At 32.5% G+C, this 17,848-nt stretch overlaps 1 protein-coding gene and 1 long non-coding RNA gene across 6 annotated transcripts in view; one reads left to right on the forward strand and one right to left on the reverse strand.

Moving 5' to 3' along the window:
* The window catches only part of LOC145260427 (pleckstrin homology domain-containing family D member 1-like), a 354,121-nt gene that overhangs the window by 309,957 nt on the left and 26,316 nt on the right, over positions 1 to 17,848 (forward strand). For 3 of the 5 annotated variants that reach the window (XM_080118427.1, XM_080118428.1, XM_080118425.1), the window contains one exon: positions 17,541 to 17,702. The exons of the other annotated variants lie outside the window; for them this stretch is intronic. Coding sequence is in view for 1 of the 3 variants with exons in the window: in XM_080118425.1 (XP_079974551.1) it covers positions 17,541 to 17,653 (113 nt within the window). In the remaining 2 variants the exon portion in view is untranslated. Of the gene's footprint in view, positions 1 to 17,540; positions 17,703 to 17,848 lie in introns of those variants that run through there. 5 annotated transcript variants of the gene reach the window in all.
* Positions 1 to 17,848, reverse strand: part of LOC145260430 (uncharacterized) — a 183,416-nt gene that overhangs the window by 38,881 nt on the left and 126,687 nt on the right. The window lies entirely within an intron of this gene.

Here is a 17,848-nt window from a genome sequence, read left to right on the forward strand (position 1 = left end):
TGAAAAATGAAACCGATTTCAATAAAAAATTAATTGAAAAATGAAAATGATTTCAATAAAAAATTAATTGAAAAAATGAAAAAGATTTCAATAAAAAAATAATTGAAAATGAAAACGTTTAAAAAAACTAATTAAAAAATGAGAACGATATTCTTCAATAATTACTGGAAAAAATTTTAAGAACTTTTAGAAAATTAAAGTAAAATCAAGAAAAAATGAACATTCATTGTAAGGTAAGTTTTATGTATAAATCTTAATAATAACAACTGATAACAAATAAAAAAAAAAATTCGATTTTTCCTGTGATTTTTTTAAATTAACTTTTTATATTCAAGACAAGATAAATATTTGTTTTTGAATATTTTAAGCCAATAATAGAAAAAAAAAATCTTTTCTTTATGATTTTTTTGTATTAAATTCAAGGGCACTCAGCGTTTCAACACCTAACTTTTTCTGTAGACTGCACAAACAGTTTCGACAATTGCACGACCCTTATACTGCATAAGTATCGATTTTACTAAGAGTTTTGATGCATTTTATTTTTATTTTTTTTTTAAACATTAGGTGCTTCTTTACAATAACATGTCGTTCTAGATTGGTTTCCAGACCATAAAGAAAAGCCAAATCTTTCTAGTAAAAAGGCTAAAAAAATGCCAAATTGATAATTGTATTTAAATGTTCACAAATAAAACAGCCAAATTGAGGATTTAAATTGTTAAAAGAAATAAGTGTGTGCGTAAATATATAAACATATTTTTTTCATTGTGCTTGTGTAGATTGGTAATGTTTTAACCCAACGCATTTTAGGTGAAAACATTATTACGTACTTACCTGTCCTGTTGAAATTAATATTAATTAACAAAAATTGTTTTTGATTACATTTAAAAGTTTTCAGGTAAATTAATTCTACAAAAAAAGAAAGAAAAAAAATAACATTTAAATAAATTTATTATTTTCTTATGTCTATTGTAAATTCTGTTTTTAATTATAGTTATTTTTCTACTGAACCATTTTTCATAATTTTTAGAATTGATACTAATTTCAGCATGACACCTAAGTACGTAATAATGTTTTTCTATCATCGTCATAATCAAAACAACACCTGCACATGCTTTGTTTGGCTTGCCATTGGAAAGCATAACTTTATTACATACAAACTATTTGGCGGCAACAATTTTACATGTGATATTCGTTTTCAGAATACCCAAAAACTTTTATATTTTGTCAATTTTTGTTAATGTATACTTATTTCAACAGGACACGTAAGTATGTAATAATGTTTTCACCTGAAATGCGTTGATTTTAAACATCAATCTACACAAGCACAATAAAAAATATAAATGTTTATATAATTATTTATTTTTTTTTTAAAACTAAAATGTTCAATTTGGCTTTTTTTTTTGTTTGTGAAAATTTGGCATTTTTTTAACCTTTTTTTTTTTTTTCTGAAAGATTTGGCTTCAAATATTTTAAATCATCTGGCAATCCTGAAGACAATGACATGCTATTGTAAAGAAGCATCAAATATTATTCGTTTAAACTTCACACTTAACTTGACGAACAAACACCTTCTGGGAGTGACACACACAAAATTCTGTGGTGCAGCTTGCTTGCCATAAGTATATTATCTTATTACTGCTCTGTTCATGTATTGAACACTATTGAAGTAAATATTGAAACTAATATACATTTACTTACCTAACACAGCTTGAGTAGGTTTTGTTTGCATAAATCGGGATATGTCTCTGACAATCAGTTCAACAGTCGCTTTATTGCTGTTGCGCTGAGGTATAATTCTGTTAAGTCCTTAGAGGTCTTAGGGATTAGTCTATTGCTAATCGCCTGAGTCGCCTCTCTTGGGAAACACTTACGAGGCTGCTCTTCTCAGGCATTTTTTGTAAACCAGCGTGTACTTCATCTAGTGCACTGGCTTTTCAAAACTCCACCTAATCTTGTCGAGCCTACAGCAGAATAGGTATACAAAAATAAACCTGTATATATAATGTACAATATATTATTTTATAATAGAACATATATAATATGAAACAGTAACATATATGTGTTAAGTCTTCTATTTCTTATATTGATAATGTTGCAGTTTGATTACTTTTTTGTTTTTTTAATGTTTTGTGACGGTTTATCGAAAGTTTTCATGTTGCATAAATTCTTATGAATTTGTTTATAAACTAATGTTTTTTTCATCCATGTGAATGCATTTAACTCGACCATGAGTTACCTCCCTTGGCCTATGAAAAAATATATAAATATTAAAGCATTGTCTGCTTCATTCTAGAACTGCTATTATTTTATTATTTATTTTTTTTTTATTTTATTAGCACATTTTATAGATATGATCAAAAGTCATTGATTCTATCCATTCACAAACTAATCCTTGTGTTTATTTGTTTTCTGATAACGTCCAGGACATTTTATGCATCTATTTGTTTTTTGAGAAATGTTAATTTCTATTCATTTCATCTTATTCCTATTTTTTCTTTTTCTTTTCTTTTTTTTACGTCTTATTCTAAAATACTTTTTTTATCATCAATAACAAACACACAATGGTTGTGTCGTTATAGTTTCCTAGATGTAAATCCACTGAAACTACAGTGTTTATGAAAACTTGCTCATTTAAAAGCAGAGCTGAATTATAGTATACTTATTTGTATAAACATGATTGGCTACACATGTGCACACGTTTCTACTGCAACTCGTTTGAAAGAAACGGCATCTTCAGGCCTTATCTTCTGAAGATGCAGTTTCTCTTAAACGAGTTGCTGCAGAAACATGTATGCACATGTGTAGTCAATATTTGTATAAATAAATGTGCTCCCTCTTGAATATTTTTGTTGGATTGGAAGGATGATATAATTGTAAAAGACGTACATACACTGACCCACAAAGAAAGAGTAAATGACTGAGAGAGGATAATATGATTGCAAACACTATGGCCCTCCCCTATCAAAAAAGGAGTTAATACCTTGGAGGATTATATCATAACAACATAATAGATAGTACACTATCTCCCACTCCTTAAAAAAGTTGAAGAGTGAGGAATGAACATATACCCCCCCCCCCCAAAAAAAAAAAAAAAAAAAAAAACAAGTGGTAATGCCTTGGAGGAATGTATCCTAACGAATGAAAATATACTGCACTAACCCCCTCCAAAAGGAGGATATAAAATCTAGGAAAATTCTTCCCCTTCCTCAAAATAATGTAATGCTTGATAGAATAGTATAATAACAACAGAACAGTTGCTGCAATACCTCCTCCAAAATGGAGGTGATAATTCTCGGGATGATTGCCATAAAGGAGAAGGTAATGTCTGTAAGTATGGTATTATGGAAATAAGATACAACAACTCTCACGCATCCCCCCCCCAAAAAAAAACCCAGAGGATGAGGTAATCCCTGGTAAGATAGCTTAATGACAACAAATTAGATACATTACCTCAAAAGACGATGTAATACCTGGGAGGATTACTTTCAAAAAGAAGTAATTCTTGGGATGTTGGTCTTATAACATTAGAACCGATACTATACTATGCACCCCTCATTAATATACAATGATAGATTAAATCAGTTTTTTTTTTATTCATTTAAAAATGCCTAGTAATAAAATCATTCTATAGTTTCTTGACCTTTTGCCTAAGATCAAAATCTCTCCAGGTTAAGATCAAATATGATTAAAAAAAAAAAAAAAAAAAAAAAAAAAGATTAGATTCTTCAGTTCATAAAAAAAAAAGGGTGGATACAAGTAGCGAGCTTGTGGGTAAGAAAAGGAGTCGAGTGTTTCCTGCTTAAGCATGGCACATGCGGTTCTTGGTTTTGTCAGACCCCAGCCTTTCGAATAAGTTTAATCTCTTAGCTAATTGAGTGGATAGAAATTCTCCAAGATACCCACTCTCTACTTCCAATTTTTTGTTCTCAGCCTCTCCTAGATTGCATTTATCTTGGTAAGATGCCACCTATTCTTCAAACGCCATCCTCTCATTTCCTTAATTTTTCTCCCACTTAGATCCCACTCCCATTTTAAAGATTGACCTGGTTTTTTCGATTCTGATCAAACCAGAAAATAGTGGACAGTCTGTTATTTAGAAAGGGCTAGGAGGAGCTTGCTAACCAGTTTTTTCTTTCCTTTTTTCCATTCCCCATTATACTCCAATAAATTTCAGTATATGTAACTATATTTATGAAAAATAAGTTTAAAACCAGTTTGACACTATCTTAATTAAGGCGGCTCCTAAAGTAAATGCGGTATTCTGGTGACTGAGATGATTCTAGTTAAGCCTATAATAAACATTTTTTATCCTTTTTGACTAAGGATGACCAACAGCTCTCAATTTCACCACATTTTGATGTCCTTGTACCTAATTTGTTTTAAATTTATTTTCTGCAAATAAATATTTCAAAAGGTAGTATCTGTTCTCAGCAACATCAGACAGTTTACTATCAATAAAACTGTTGTGTATGCATAAGAAAATATGACAATAAAAATTGTGAATATATAAGAATTATAGCAATAAAAATTGCAAATGTATATTACAGAATATTAATTTATCAGAAACTGTTCAAAAAATCAATATGCAAATTAGAAATATCTAAAGATGTTAGTAAACTTATAAACCTGCCCTAAGCTGCGATCTCTCCCGTTAAGCCATCAGAGGTCAAACTCGGACAATTATAATGTTCTTGGCAACCCCCACAGTCTCCAATCCTAATAAGACTCAAAGTTCACAACCTGGCCAATTCCAAGTGAAATCTTGTCAGCGTCTAGTGCCCTCCAGCGCATCTCTGCTGTACAAAAGAGTGCATTAACCATTGCTTGGTTTGGCAGCACCTCGAATATACAAAAGAGTCGATTAATCTTTGTTTGAACAGTCAGTTCGGCTTAACACTGTAGAATAAGCTTTTCTTTCAAACGTATATAAAATAAAAAAAAACAATCACATCGATACAAGTGATTAGGATATACAAAACAAATATATTTTTGGGACCTTGAAAAAATTTACATAAATATAATTTTCCAAAAAAAACAAACAAAACAAATATTTGGTTATAAAATTGTAGTCATACACAACAGTCTATACGTTATTTGTCCCTTTCTTTTCTCCTTTTTCAGGGTGCCAGCATGCTAAAGACTGCTCTTCATAGCAACTGTAGCTTTTACTATGAGGTAGGAAGGGGGAGGAAAACGGTAGAGTAAGACTCTAAAGTTCACATGCAGTAATGTTCATGTCTTCATATCTAAGTTGCAAGTTAAGACCTCTCCTTTTAAAACAAAAATGATCTTAGTAAATGTTCTCTTTGGCACACAATCGTGATTCGATTTCAACAGGGGGGTTAGTTATTCGGCCGGAATATTCTGACATGTTGAGTATCTTGTGGGGAGAGGGTTCCAATTAGATGTACTGAGCCTCTCGCTTACGTTCGTTGTGAGATTCCCTAATTTTCACGAACAAAGACTTGGAAGTCAACCTTGACGCAACCCCTTGACATCAACCTGTCAGTACAACCGGTTTTAACAGTAATAATTTTATTTGCACCACCTGGATTAAGGATTTGGCTAAGTCAAAAACAACTGTATATTCTCACTCATGATATTTGGGAACTTCAACTGACTGACAATGTATATAAAAAAAGTAAAATAAAAAAAATGGTTGAAAGTTATACCCTGATGGATTGAGAATAGCAACCCCCTCCCAGTCAATCCCCGTCGAAATAGTGTTGCTTTGCCATTAATTTTCATCAGCCCATGAATTGGTTTATTTTGCATATCACTAGGCGATTGTGTAAAAAATTTTTATTAAAATGTTATGTTGCATCAAGTAGCACCCGTATCTAAGACACGCCCACAAGGCAAACAACTGATGAGCCTCACAATATTATTAAGACTGGCGTAAATTCTTGGAAACAAGCTAATGCAGTGATTGCAAGAGATTATCTGAATTACAAGTATAGGAGTTTTCCGACTAAAAGTTTTTTTGTTTTATTTTTGCGTATAGTTTTAAACGATATATAATATTAACAATTATTTTTATGCCTACAGTCACTAGTGTTTCATGCTTACACAACCATCAATGAAGAAAGTGATAATTACTGCTGGTCAGGAGATTCGAATGCAGACATTAAGCCACTCTTTATTTCATAGGCTAGCATTTCTACCTCAAAGCCACTGGCAATTAGCACAAAAATCGAGGGAAATTAAGTGCCTATAAATGCCAATTTAGCAGGCATACATTCAGAGAATATTCAATGACCAGAAATTGAAATGTTTCATTTGTTCTAACGTTAACAGTTTTCATATATATATATATATATATATATATATATATATACACACACACACATACTAGACTACCTGTGACCCGTTGGGTCAATATGTTATATTAGCTATGGAATTCATGTATGAGCGTGACACTTGTAACGTAAAGAAAATAGTTTTTTTTTGACATAACAGAAACATTTCTATGAAAATATATTAAAATGAAAAAAGAATATAGATGAGTCGTTCTGTTTATTTGATTATTTTTGAAAAAAAAAATTTACAGCCATTGGATTATAAGTAGTTTGCCATACTTATAGGTAAATGTGCACTGAACAGATACCATAATACTTAAAGTTAAATTCAAATTTTGATATATCTTTTAATTTAAACGCCCCCCCCCCAAAAAAAAAATTTGGATACTGAAAACTTACACAGTAAAACAATACGTTTTATTGTCGCATTGATTATTTATTTGTAATGCAAATCAAAAAACATTTTTGGGGTTATTTATTTATGTTGATAGTATAGAAGAAAATGTATGAATGTTTTTTTAAGAAAGGTGTATTGGAGAATAAATTTAAAAAAAAGAAAAGGAAGGCGGTGGGTAAATTGCCGTTGTAAAATGTTCTTATGGTTGTCAACAGGTTAGAGTAGATTTATTTGTAAGAAAATTGGATTAAAATAACTTAAACGTAATACGGAAATAAACTATGTAAAAAAAATGCAGAAAGTATTAACAATTGTTTATTTAGATAATTTAAACGTGAAAATGAAAAAAAAACAACAATTGGGACGCTTAAAACATACACAGTAAAACAATAAGTTTTATTGTCGTGTTGATTATTTATTTATAAATGTGATTTTTTTAATCTGCGTTACAAATAAATAATCACGCGACAATAAAAAGTATTGTTTTACTGTGTACGTTTTAAGCGTCCCAGTTTTTTATTTGCATTTAAATTATCCAAATAAACAATTGTTAATACTTTCTGCTTTTTTTTACATCGTTCATTTCCATATTGTGCTATGGGTTTATGTTTATGTATGCATGCGCACCCGGAAGTCGTAAACCGGATGTTGGGTTACAACACCTGTTACAAGGTCATTTGAGTTTTATAAGTTCCGGTAGCTGTAATAAATGTAAATAAATGATGGTCCAAATTTCAAGAGGAATTCATGCTTGTATAACACTGTAACAATGCTAACAAGATAACCAAAGCCAACATTCTTATTCTCAGCTGCTTGAATTCTTCAGCTCGTCTACATTTAACCAATTCCAACAATGAAATCCACAATTTCAAGTGGAACTCTGTTCCGTCTGCCTGCTTCCCACCTGACTACAACCTGGATGTCTTCAAGTCCAACGTAAACAAATTCCTAATGAACCGCCCCCTTAAGTAAACACTTCAATAAATCTCCACACTAACGTACTGTACTTGCAATAACCCTTATCCCCGAATGGCTTCCGTGCCTTGATAAGTGGTGACCACCGTGTAAAAAAAAAAAAAAAAAAAAAAAGAAAAAAAAAGCATGAATTTTTTTTTGTTTTTTTTTTCCTGACGAGTGACAGTCTGGCAGGGAAAACAGTTTGCATGCTTTGGAGCTGGTAATTTCTTCATTCCACCCACTCCAACGCTGCTCATTTTAACTTAGGAAGCTCCATAAACAAGGAAGGCAACAATATGGACTATGAAGTAAAGTGCAGGATAGGCAAGGCCTCAGCAGCATTTAATCAGCTTTGCAAGATCTGGAGAAGCAAAAAATTATACTTTCAGATCTAATAACAACAATGACCTATCCACACTCTTCTATATGCAAAATCAGTCAAGAGAAGAAATTAGATGTGTATCAATCACTTTCACTTAGGATGTTGGCAACCTTCACGTGGTCCCTGCTGTAAGTACTTAATATCTTTCTAGAAAGGATTCTGACTAGACTAATATCAGTGAAACCAATGCTAACAATAGAATCTTTGAAATCATACAATATGATGATGACGGAGTCACCTATTTAGGAAGGCAGTATTGACTATCAAGTAAAGTGCAAGATAGGTAGGGTCTCAGTAGCATTTAACCAGCTCTGCAAGATCTGGAGAAACAAAAAAAAAAAGTACCTTCAGATCTAATAACACTTTCCTATCCACACTCTTCTATATGGAAGTGAAACTTGACATCTCAAAATCGGCCAAAGGAGGAACACGTTTGATTCCAAGTGCCTTAGAAAGAATCTAGGAATTAAGTAGAGTGATCAAATTACTAACCAAGAAGTCAGAGTCTATACCAACCAACAGGTAATATCATCAATAATCTGCAAATGACATCTAGGCTGGCTCGGACATAATTAATTGTTTGGGTTGTGGAATTTTAAAATATAAGATTTGGCTTGAACTTTTACAATTCGGGTTTGTATTACTGTACACATAGATTCGAAAAAGTTGTCAAAAAAACAAATATATAACAAATAAATGTTATCAAAGGCAAGATAAGTTACTTTTCTACCAAACTGGATATATTTTTTGTGTTTTTATTCAATGTAACATATTTATTCAGCTCGAAAAACATACAGTGTTTACCGATGTATTCGAAAATTCAAGATGGCGTCCCACACCCTCTTTAACACCGTAAGTATGGAAAAAGGTGTTATAAATAAAAAACTATACAAAATACTATTAAAAACTTGCCGAATATATGTCAACCTATGTCACGGTAACATATAGAATATACAATTCTAATATATCCAACTCAGATTAGTTTAAACTCAGCATCATTGGAAACACTAATTGCTACTTCTTGCTTCTTTTTCCTCCTTGTTCCATATCACCATTTCAGATTTAATACTTCCGTTTTCTAGGTGCGTAGCTGTAGAAATTGCATCGTCATGTGAGAAACAATACGGCTTCAAATGTGTCTATGCACGAGCAAAAACGAAGATGAAATTCATATGAATCAGAATAGTCCGACTTTTCATTAGGTCGAATCTGTTGTTGTCGTTGGTTTTCTCATTTCTTTTTAGAATCAAGTACTTATTGGACCAACCACATGTAGGTTGCCAGCATCCATAAGTGAAAGTGATTTTATGTAATTGACAGGATTTGAACTTGGCATGGATGAGGTGGTCGTCAGTCTATATTGGAAGTTCACTTCACCACAGCCACCTCCCAAATCGAAAATGAAAGAAGAGTATGATGGAAATAATTTGTTGTTTAAAATGTGATTGCAGAGTTGGAAAGCATAAGGTCTGGTTCTGATTCCCACGATTCTAAAATATTCGACTCCATATATAGTTGAAACGTATTTCATTGAAGTAAATTCGTATGAATATACTTTTGTGACCTGTTTGATTTTTTTTTTTTCCTCATTCTTTCTAAAATTAATGACCACATGAAGGTTGCTAACATCCATCAGTGAAGGTGGTGCTATGTAACTGACAGCCTTTGAACTTGACACATCTAGGTCATTAATTCGCATCATTGTCCGCTTCACAATAACAACCTCCCAATATATCTTGATAAGTTTGAAAGACGTGATCCAGTTTTTCTTTGAAAAACTTTGACCAAAGATCACTGATGTCATCCCTTAGTAATTAGATTTACAAACGAATGTTCATTTATTTATTTAAATATTTTCATTTTTAAATTTTAAGATTCAATTTTATCTTTGATTATCAAATTGTTTGTATGATCGTCAAAGAAACACATTTTAATTAAATCTTATTTTATGCTTTTATTAATATTTTTACATGCGATAATAGATTTATTGCTGCTGTTATTTTGTTGTAACAAAACGTGACTATTCAGTCTGCATGTTTAACCATGAAAATGCTATTTCAGACATAGAAAACATTACTGGCCAATTAAAATATTATTACAGACATAAGGAAATGTGACTAAATAATTAAAATATTATTACAGACATAAGGAAACAAGATTGGCCAATTAAAGTACGATTACGAACAAAACTAACCAATTAAAATACTATTTCAGACATAAGGAAACGAGATTGATGAATTAAAATATTATTGCAGACACAAGGAAACGTAAACTGAGTAATTAACTTATTTTTGCAGATTCTTAAATACGTATTGTTTACATCAATTGTTTTCTATATTCATCATTCGCCTAATTTTGCCCATTTTTCACAGACTTTCATCTTTCAAACCATATCCATTCTTCAGTTGAATTTTTTTTTTTTTACACTGCTATCATGTAAAAAAAAGGAATGTTTCTGCTTTGCTATTTCTTTTAAAATGTTTTCAGTTTTTGGAGTAAAGCTTACAATACTACTAATGCTGCTGTACTACTACTACTACTACTACTACTAATAATAATGATAATAATGATATCGACCTTTGTTGATACTACACAAAATGGTGGTGAAGAGTAAAGAAGAATGGAAAGACCGAGGCAGAAGAGCAGCATCCAGACTTCCATTAGAACACTGCAGGAAGGTCTGGAATCTTGAAAAAACTAAAATTCTAAAGAAAGACAATGGTCGTTATTATGTATAATTCAATTGTAAGCAGCTGTTGTGACAATGCAAGGTGATTTCCAACGTTTATTGAAAACAGTTGGAGAATGATAGAAATCTGGAGAAACGTCATTCAGAAAACCACATATTATTGCCATTGAGCAATTATTCGTAATGCTTCGTTAAATAATAATAAACACTTATAGGCTCTGAAACTATGCAACACAGTTACATGGAATTCATCATGAAGTACCTTGGAATGCCGGGTGTGTTATTAGGAGGGGCGAGTGTATCCAAATTATTGCTGCTGCTGTTAATAATAACAAACACTCATTGGCACTATACACATGTTTGGTGTGTAACTGTCAACATTATTATACTGTAATTTCTATTAACGATATTTATTTTGAACTAGTTTGCTGCATTCACTTATGTGGTTTATTATTTCGTCTCTTAGTTCACAAAGTCTACATTAAGTGTTTTCCTGTGTTTTATCTATTTCATTTTTTAATGTGGTTAGTCCTAATCGCATTGTTTTGTGCAGCTATCAGTAAAGATTCTGCTTCTTTGTTAATGTATCCTTTTCTTAGCCATGTCCAGGTGTTTTGATGATTTTTCTTCTCTTGTCATTCAAATGAATCGTCCATGTAGCTTTATCTCTTTCCAATTTTGCTTTTTGGTTTCATCGTTTCCTGTCTTTTGACATATTTTTTCAAGCGTTTTTTTTTTTTTGTGTGCCTTTTACACACTCTTCATTCATCCATTTTCTTTCCTCTTCATGTAAAGTCGGTCAATATGATTTATTATATTATTATTATTTCTTGTGTCCACATAAAATGTTATAATATAATATTTTATGCGTCAATTTTCAGTGTTCACTTCAAGAGTGCTCAATGTGTGAGATCTGGGTTGTATGCTATAAAGATATGTGGCAATTAAAGCTATAAACACTTATAGACTCTAATGTATAGAGTTTCACCAAATTATGTAAGAAAGAGCGTTGGACCGACAAGTATGTAACAATAGAAATAACAGTATAATACTTGTTACAATATTTTTTTACTATAATGGTGTATGATCTTACACAGTCGGGAGATTCTATTTATAAACGATGCTGCTAGGAACTGACGAATCGAATTAATTCACGTCCTGCTACCAACCAATCAGAAACCAGAATTGCTCCATAAATACTAAACCTTTCTGTAGCAATTTTGCATATGTTTTCTTCTTCGTGTCAACACGAGAAGAATCTTTTGCTCTGTGGATTCCAACTCGAGAACTGTCTACTGCGAACCAGTCACCTACCAGGATTTGTGTAGAACAACGAATCATCGGAAATTGTTCTGAAACTAAGCATGGCTTCCACTTCTAGACTGTTACTGCTACGATTTTAATTATCTTAAAAGTTGGATAACAAGATGAATCTGGTGGACTGATAGTTTAGAATAAAGCACAATCAAAAACTCAAAGCCTAGAAACACAAAACTATAATAAAGAAAACAACAAGTAATTATAAAGTCAAGGGCGATTAGAATGCAGCTGTTTGAAAAAAAATTTTAATGCAATATTTGTGCTGAGATTTTTTATGACATTTATCAACGGACAATGGGCAATTTTTTTTTTTTTTTTTTTACAAAGGAGTCATCACTTATAAGGCCCAAAAGCCACTCAAGGATAAGGGTTAATGAATGTAAGGTGGTATTGTATTGATCGTTAAAGGTGTAAGTTGGTTAGAATTTGATTATTTAAGGGGACGGTTCAACAAGATGCAGCTACCCATACAGGGTGTCCATAATGTCTTGAGAATTAACGGAGGCATAGATTGATCAATATATGTATAATAGGGTGGATTGAAAGCTTCAAAACATGAATTATAACTTCAATGACAAAAATCCAGCTCGGGAAATAAATATTCACTGAAGTCCATTTATATGTACGAGGGGCGTGCAATAAGTAATGCCCCTGACCCACTTCCCATAGCAGTAGAGCAACGAAACTTGACACAGTTATTAGTCTTTCTCTACATAGGAACCATCCAGAGTTATTCATTTCTCCCATTGTTTGATGCAGCTCCGGAGACCATTTTTGTAGAACACCCCAGGTTGGTCCCCCAACTACGATGTGACTTCAGAAATCAAGGCTGCATCATCTGGGAAACGCTTTCCTTTCAAAAACCACTTCATGGCTGGGAAGAGGTGAAAGTCAGAGGGTGCAAGGTCAGGAGAGTAGGGAGGATCGAAGAGGATTTCATAACCACACGCCCGTGCTTCTGATCTGGCGACATGCCAGTTGTGGACCGGAGCGTTGTCCTGCAGGAGGAGGGTACCTTTGCTGATCTTGCCCCGCCTCTTGATTTTGATAACTTCCCTTAATTTCCTCAAAAGTGAAGCATAATAGGCTCCTGTAATTGTGGTACCTTTTGCCAGGAAATCTGTCATCACTACTCCGTCCTGGTCCCATAAGACTGTGAGCATGACCTTGCCAGCGGAGGGCTGCACCCTTGCCTTCTTTGGAGGTGGTGAGTCCAAGTGCTTCCATTGCATTGACTGGGCTTTGGTCTCTGGATCATAGTGATGGACCCAGGTTTCATCCTGTGTAATCAGTCTTTTGAAAAACTTTGACTCATCTTCTTGTTTTTGGAATGGTGTGAGCAACCTGGGAATCCATCTGGCAGACACCTTATGCATATGCAAATGGTCATGAATGATAGTTTCCACAGACTCTGTACTAATCTTGACATCTTGGGCTATTTGGCGAATGGAGCTGTAATTTGCCACATAACTCGTAGAGATATAAACCATTGCACGTGCAAGATTTCAGCTAGATCAGACAACTGGAGTGGGTCATTCTTATTGCACGCCCCTCGTACATGCGTTTCTGAATTCTAATATTTGAAATTATAATCAATTTTTTGAATTTTAAAACACCCTATATCAAAGCTCTGGTTGATATAACCTATTAATTATTGAGCTTGTTTCTACCTACAATATTGAAGTATATTTTACTCTTTAATAATATCTTTTTTTTTTTTTTTTTTTTTTACTATATTTATGTATAAATAAATTTCACCCAGAATAACTATTGAATTTCTATAGTTCCATAACTTAAACTTTTCCTTATATCCATATATTAAAATAAGGCCACTTATTAATTCGGCACATTCACAAAAATATGGGTGAGTCACCCTTATGCAAAACAGAACAAAAGATGAAGTAAAAGTCAGCTGAACCTGTCTTTGATAGAAGCCTTGTCATTGACTAATGGAAACATTAACCCGTGGGAGGGAATAAGAAATAATCAGATTGGTTAGCTAACTAGAATAAGCACCACTTGCATATATAGAAATATTTGATAACGCAAATTCCATGCATTTTAGCCTGATGCTCTACGAGGATGGAATTTGGAAACCTTTCTGTAGCTTAATTGCTATGCGTATATTTTCATAAGTTACTAGAAATATGTGTGCATGCATTAGATATTTGAGGATATGTATTGACTTTTCTTAATGATTAAAATCCAGCTTTTTTATTTATGTGAATCAAAAAAAATTTTTTTTTTTAATTTACTTATTTTGTTTTAGCTGGGAATTAGACAATCTATTGGATGCCAGAAATGCATCCACTATCTCCTATATTCCAACCGAGCAATCTTTAAGTGTAATTGTTTGTATCTTTCTTGCACTTGGCTCATGGGGTATATTTGCCAGATATTTTTGAAATTCTTTGTCATCAGTTCAGTTGCTCTGATAATTGCTGAAATGATGGAGATCTTCTTTCTAAGATTCCAGTTCTGTTCCATGTTGTGTATATAAGACCTTAGTATTTCTTTATCTTTTCCCTCCGAGCTCTGTTAAACCCAGCATCATTGGGGGACACTAACTTCTACTAAGGTTGCTTCTTTCTCCTTCTTGTCCCATATCACTGTCAGGTTTAATACAGGGTGGTCGCTAGAAAAGCAGGAAATTTGTCAAACAACGATTTATTTTTACAAAGGATAATTTTTACAAAGTTTTTCAAAGACAAACGTTATATCATACTCATAGATACTCAAAATGTTGTCCATGCACTTCACTGCTGCATCAAACAACGATTTATTTTTACAACGCTCACACGGCACCAATCAAAAAATAGCAATCACTCTATTCATGATCTAAGCTGACCTTCAAATTTCCCGCTTTTCTAGCGACAACCCTGTAGTTCTGTCTTTTCGGTTATACAGTTGTGGGAATTGCATAGTCATGGTGAGTGGTGTCTGACTTCCAAAACCACTTATGTAACGAGAAAAGATCATTTCATGTCAGAAAAGATATTTAGAATAAGAGACAATGAAATGGAGTTTCATTCTATATTCCAAAGTAACTTTATTTGTTATCCTTGTTAGTAACGTGAACATAAGAGAAACAAGTTAGTAGGCGGAAGTGTTCTTGTATAAAGATAGATTTAATATATTGCTGGCTTGTTGAAGAGAAAATAGTTCTGTTTTCACTTGTTTATAGCTAGTAGTTGTCAGGACAAAGGAGGCCGGTTAAAAGAGAAAGAAAGAGCATTGTCTTCAGTGTATTTACGTGTTGTAGTGTGTGTGTGTGTCAGTGTATTGATAAGAGCAGTTCTATAGCATGATAAACAAAGTTCGTTTGGGTGCCGCTCATGGAAACAAATGTGAATTTGAAGAGAGCCATGTTAGCTTGTTGTACTCCCGTTGGGCCTGGGGCCAAAGGCCAAGGTGAAGTCTGCTGCCAGCTGAAGCCAGTGAGAAAGAGAAAGAAGGTTTGTGATTTCACCTTTTATGTACTCGGTCACATGATTGAGAGCTGGCTTGTGATTGGACAAGCCAGGGAGAAAATGGATTTCAAATCACGAGCCACGAGAATTAGCTCCTGCCTGTGATTGTAGCAAGTTTTGACTGCTACAGGTATGTAAAAAGAACTTAATCAAAGCTAACTGACTCCTGGATTCAGAAGGATCACTTGACCTTTAACATTTGGCCTTCTAGTCCTCCTGCTCTCAATCTTTTTTGGAATATGTATGGAGCATAACTTAAAAGAAATATTAATGAGTAAAAGTACTAATTAATGATTAAAAAGCAGTAAATAATCCCTGAAGGTTCATAATTAGTTTAATATCAACAAAGACTGCCTAATCTTAAAACTATGTGATTCATACCTCACATAAACAAAAAAAAAACTGCTTTCAAAGATCAAGGAGTCTTTAATGAACGAAATTACAAAATTATGTACTTTTTCTAATCCTCATTAAAAATACATTGTTTGATTTTAAGTCATTTTTTGCCTCTGTCCTCAAATATGTCATACACCTTGTATATAATTACTTACAATCTCAAATCTATTATATAAAAAGCAATAGTCTGTTTGTGTATGTGTTTGTTTTTAGCTAAAAGTCATAAACTGCATAAGACACACTCATATAGTTGAGATATTATGTTTCACATCTTTTTTTCATTCTTGGGTGAGGGTGTCATAAAGAAAAAAAATTATTCATAAGGAAAAGTCGATATTTTCAATCATTTCTTTTTTGTTTTGTATTAAATTAAAAAAAAAATTTTTTTTTTTTTTTTTTTTTTTTAACATTTTTTTTTTTCTCAACCGTGGATTTGTAACTCAAACTAAAATGCACTTTCTTGGCCGTTGGCTGGGATATTAGATGTTGAGATCATATGCCTAAACAGTTTTTTTTTTTTTTTTAAATTGAATAAAATTAGTGTATGGGCGAATATGTATAGATTAAAAGATTATTACACGATGAATGTCTTAGGGTTATAATCAATAATGCAATACTTCCAGTAAAACGCCATTTTGTAAAAATTTCGATTATTCTAGCATATTTACACGTTTCAAACATGTTTTTTTTTCTTATTACATGCATAATACTAAATAGATTTTAACTTGAAATGGTTCATCATGCAATATGAAAAAAAAAAAAGTGATTATAGAACCATTTTTATCGCATATACACAAACATTTTTTTTTTGCGTTAGGGATGTGTGTTCCTTGATACAAGCGTTGATTGAGTTTGAATAAAATAAAACTATGTGTTAGATACGTTTGAAGCCAAAAACAACACATAAAATAAAATAAGCAGATTTATTTTTTGTTGGAAATTTATAAGTATATTTAAACTTCATCCTCAGTATTATAAGTATATTTAATTTATAAGTATATTTAAACTTCATCCTCAGTATTATAAGTATATTTAAACTTCATCCTCAGTATTTCTACTTATTGATTCTTTGCTCCAACAACAACATGGCGAAAAAAAAAGAAAAGAAAGAAATTCGAAATATATTTATAAATTTAAAACGTATCCAATACGTATTTTATTTTTTTTATTGCATTCTGCTTAGGCATAACATCTTAACATTTACTCCGTTCTTGATTAGAGATAGAAGGAGGGGAGAGCGAAGTTTTAAGACGAAGATGTTATGCTCACTTTTTAATTTTTCTGCTTTGTTGTCTATGCTACTGGGCAATGCCGGGTGGCCATACTAGCAATATATAATAGTAATATACAGATCAAATTTTAAAAAAATATCTTTATTCATTGAAATAATCGAATCAATTTCCGAGATTTTTCCTCAAAATAATGATTTTTTTTTCTTGATTATTTCATTGTTTTTGTTGCATATCTTTCACTCCCAACAAGAACGATTGCAAAATAAAAAAAAAAAAAAAAAAAAAAGAAACGGTCATGGCATCAATCGGTTCCATTCTAATCATTCTGTCATCGATTTGTTGTCTGTCTACCTGGTAGTATTCTTTTGTACGAGCTTCTCCCTTTGTTTCCTATGCAGAGTCACAGAGCGGCTCAGAGTTCTCGTCTCTGACTAGTCTTGTTACCGAACCACTGGTCAGCCAGGCTATGGCCAACAAAGGCATGACCCTTGAGTTTGACGAAGAATTTTAACAACTCTCAACCATCTTGCAACGTTTGAAAGACTGGACAGTCGTATCAGGTACACACAAAAAAAAATAGAAAAAAAACAAAAAAAACAATCCATGGATGCCTTTTTTAGCATTGGTATTTTTAATCTGCCTGTTTTGTTTTTTGTTGTTGTTTTTTTTTTTTTACTAAAAATTTTATTTATTTTTTAAAAATTTA

Source organism: Euprymna scolopes, chromosome 36 (genome assembly GCF_053919585.1).
Source record: "Euprymna scolopes isolate OS-2025 chromosome 36, ASM5391958v1, whole genome shotgun sequence".
NCBI lineage: Eukaryota > Metazoa > Mollusca > Cephalopoda > Sepiida > Sepiolidae > Euprymna > Euprymna scolopes.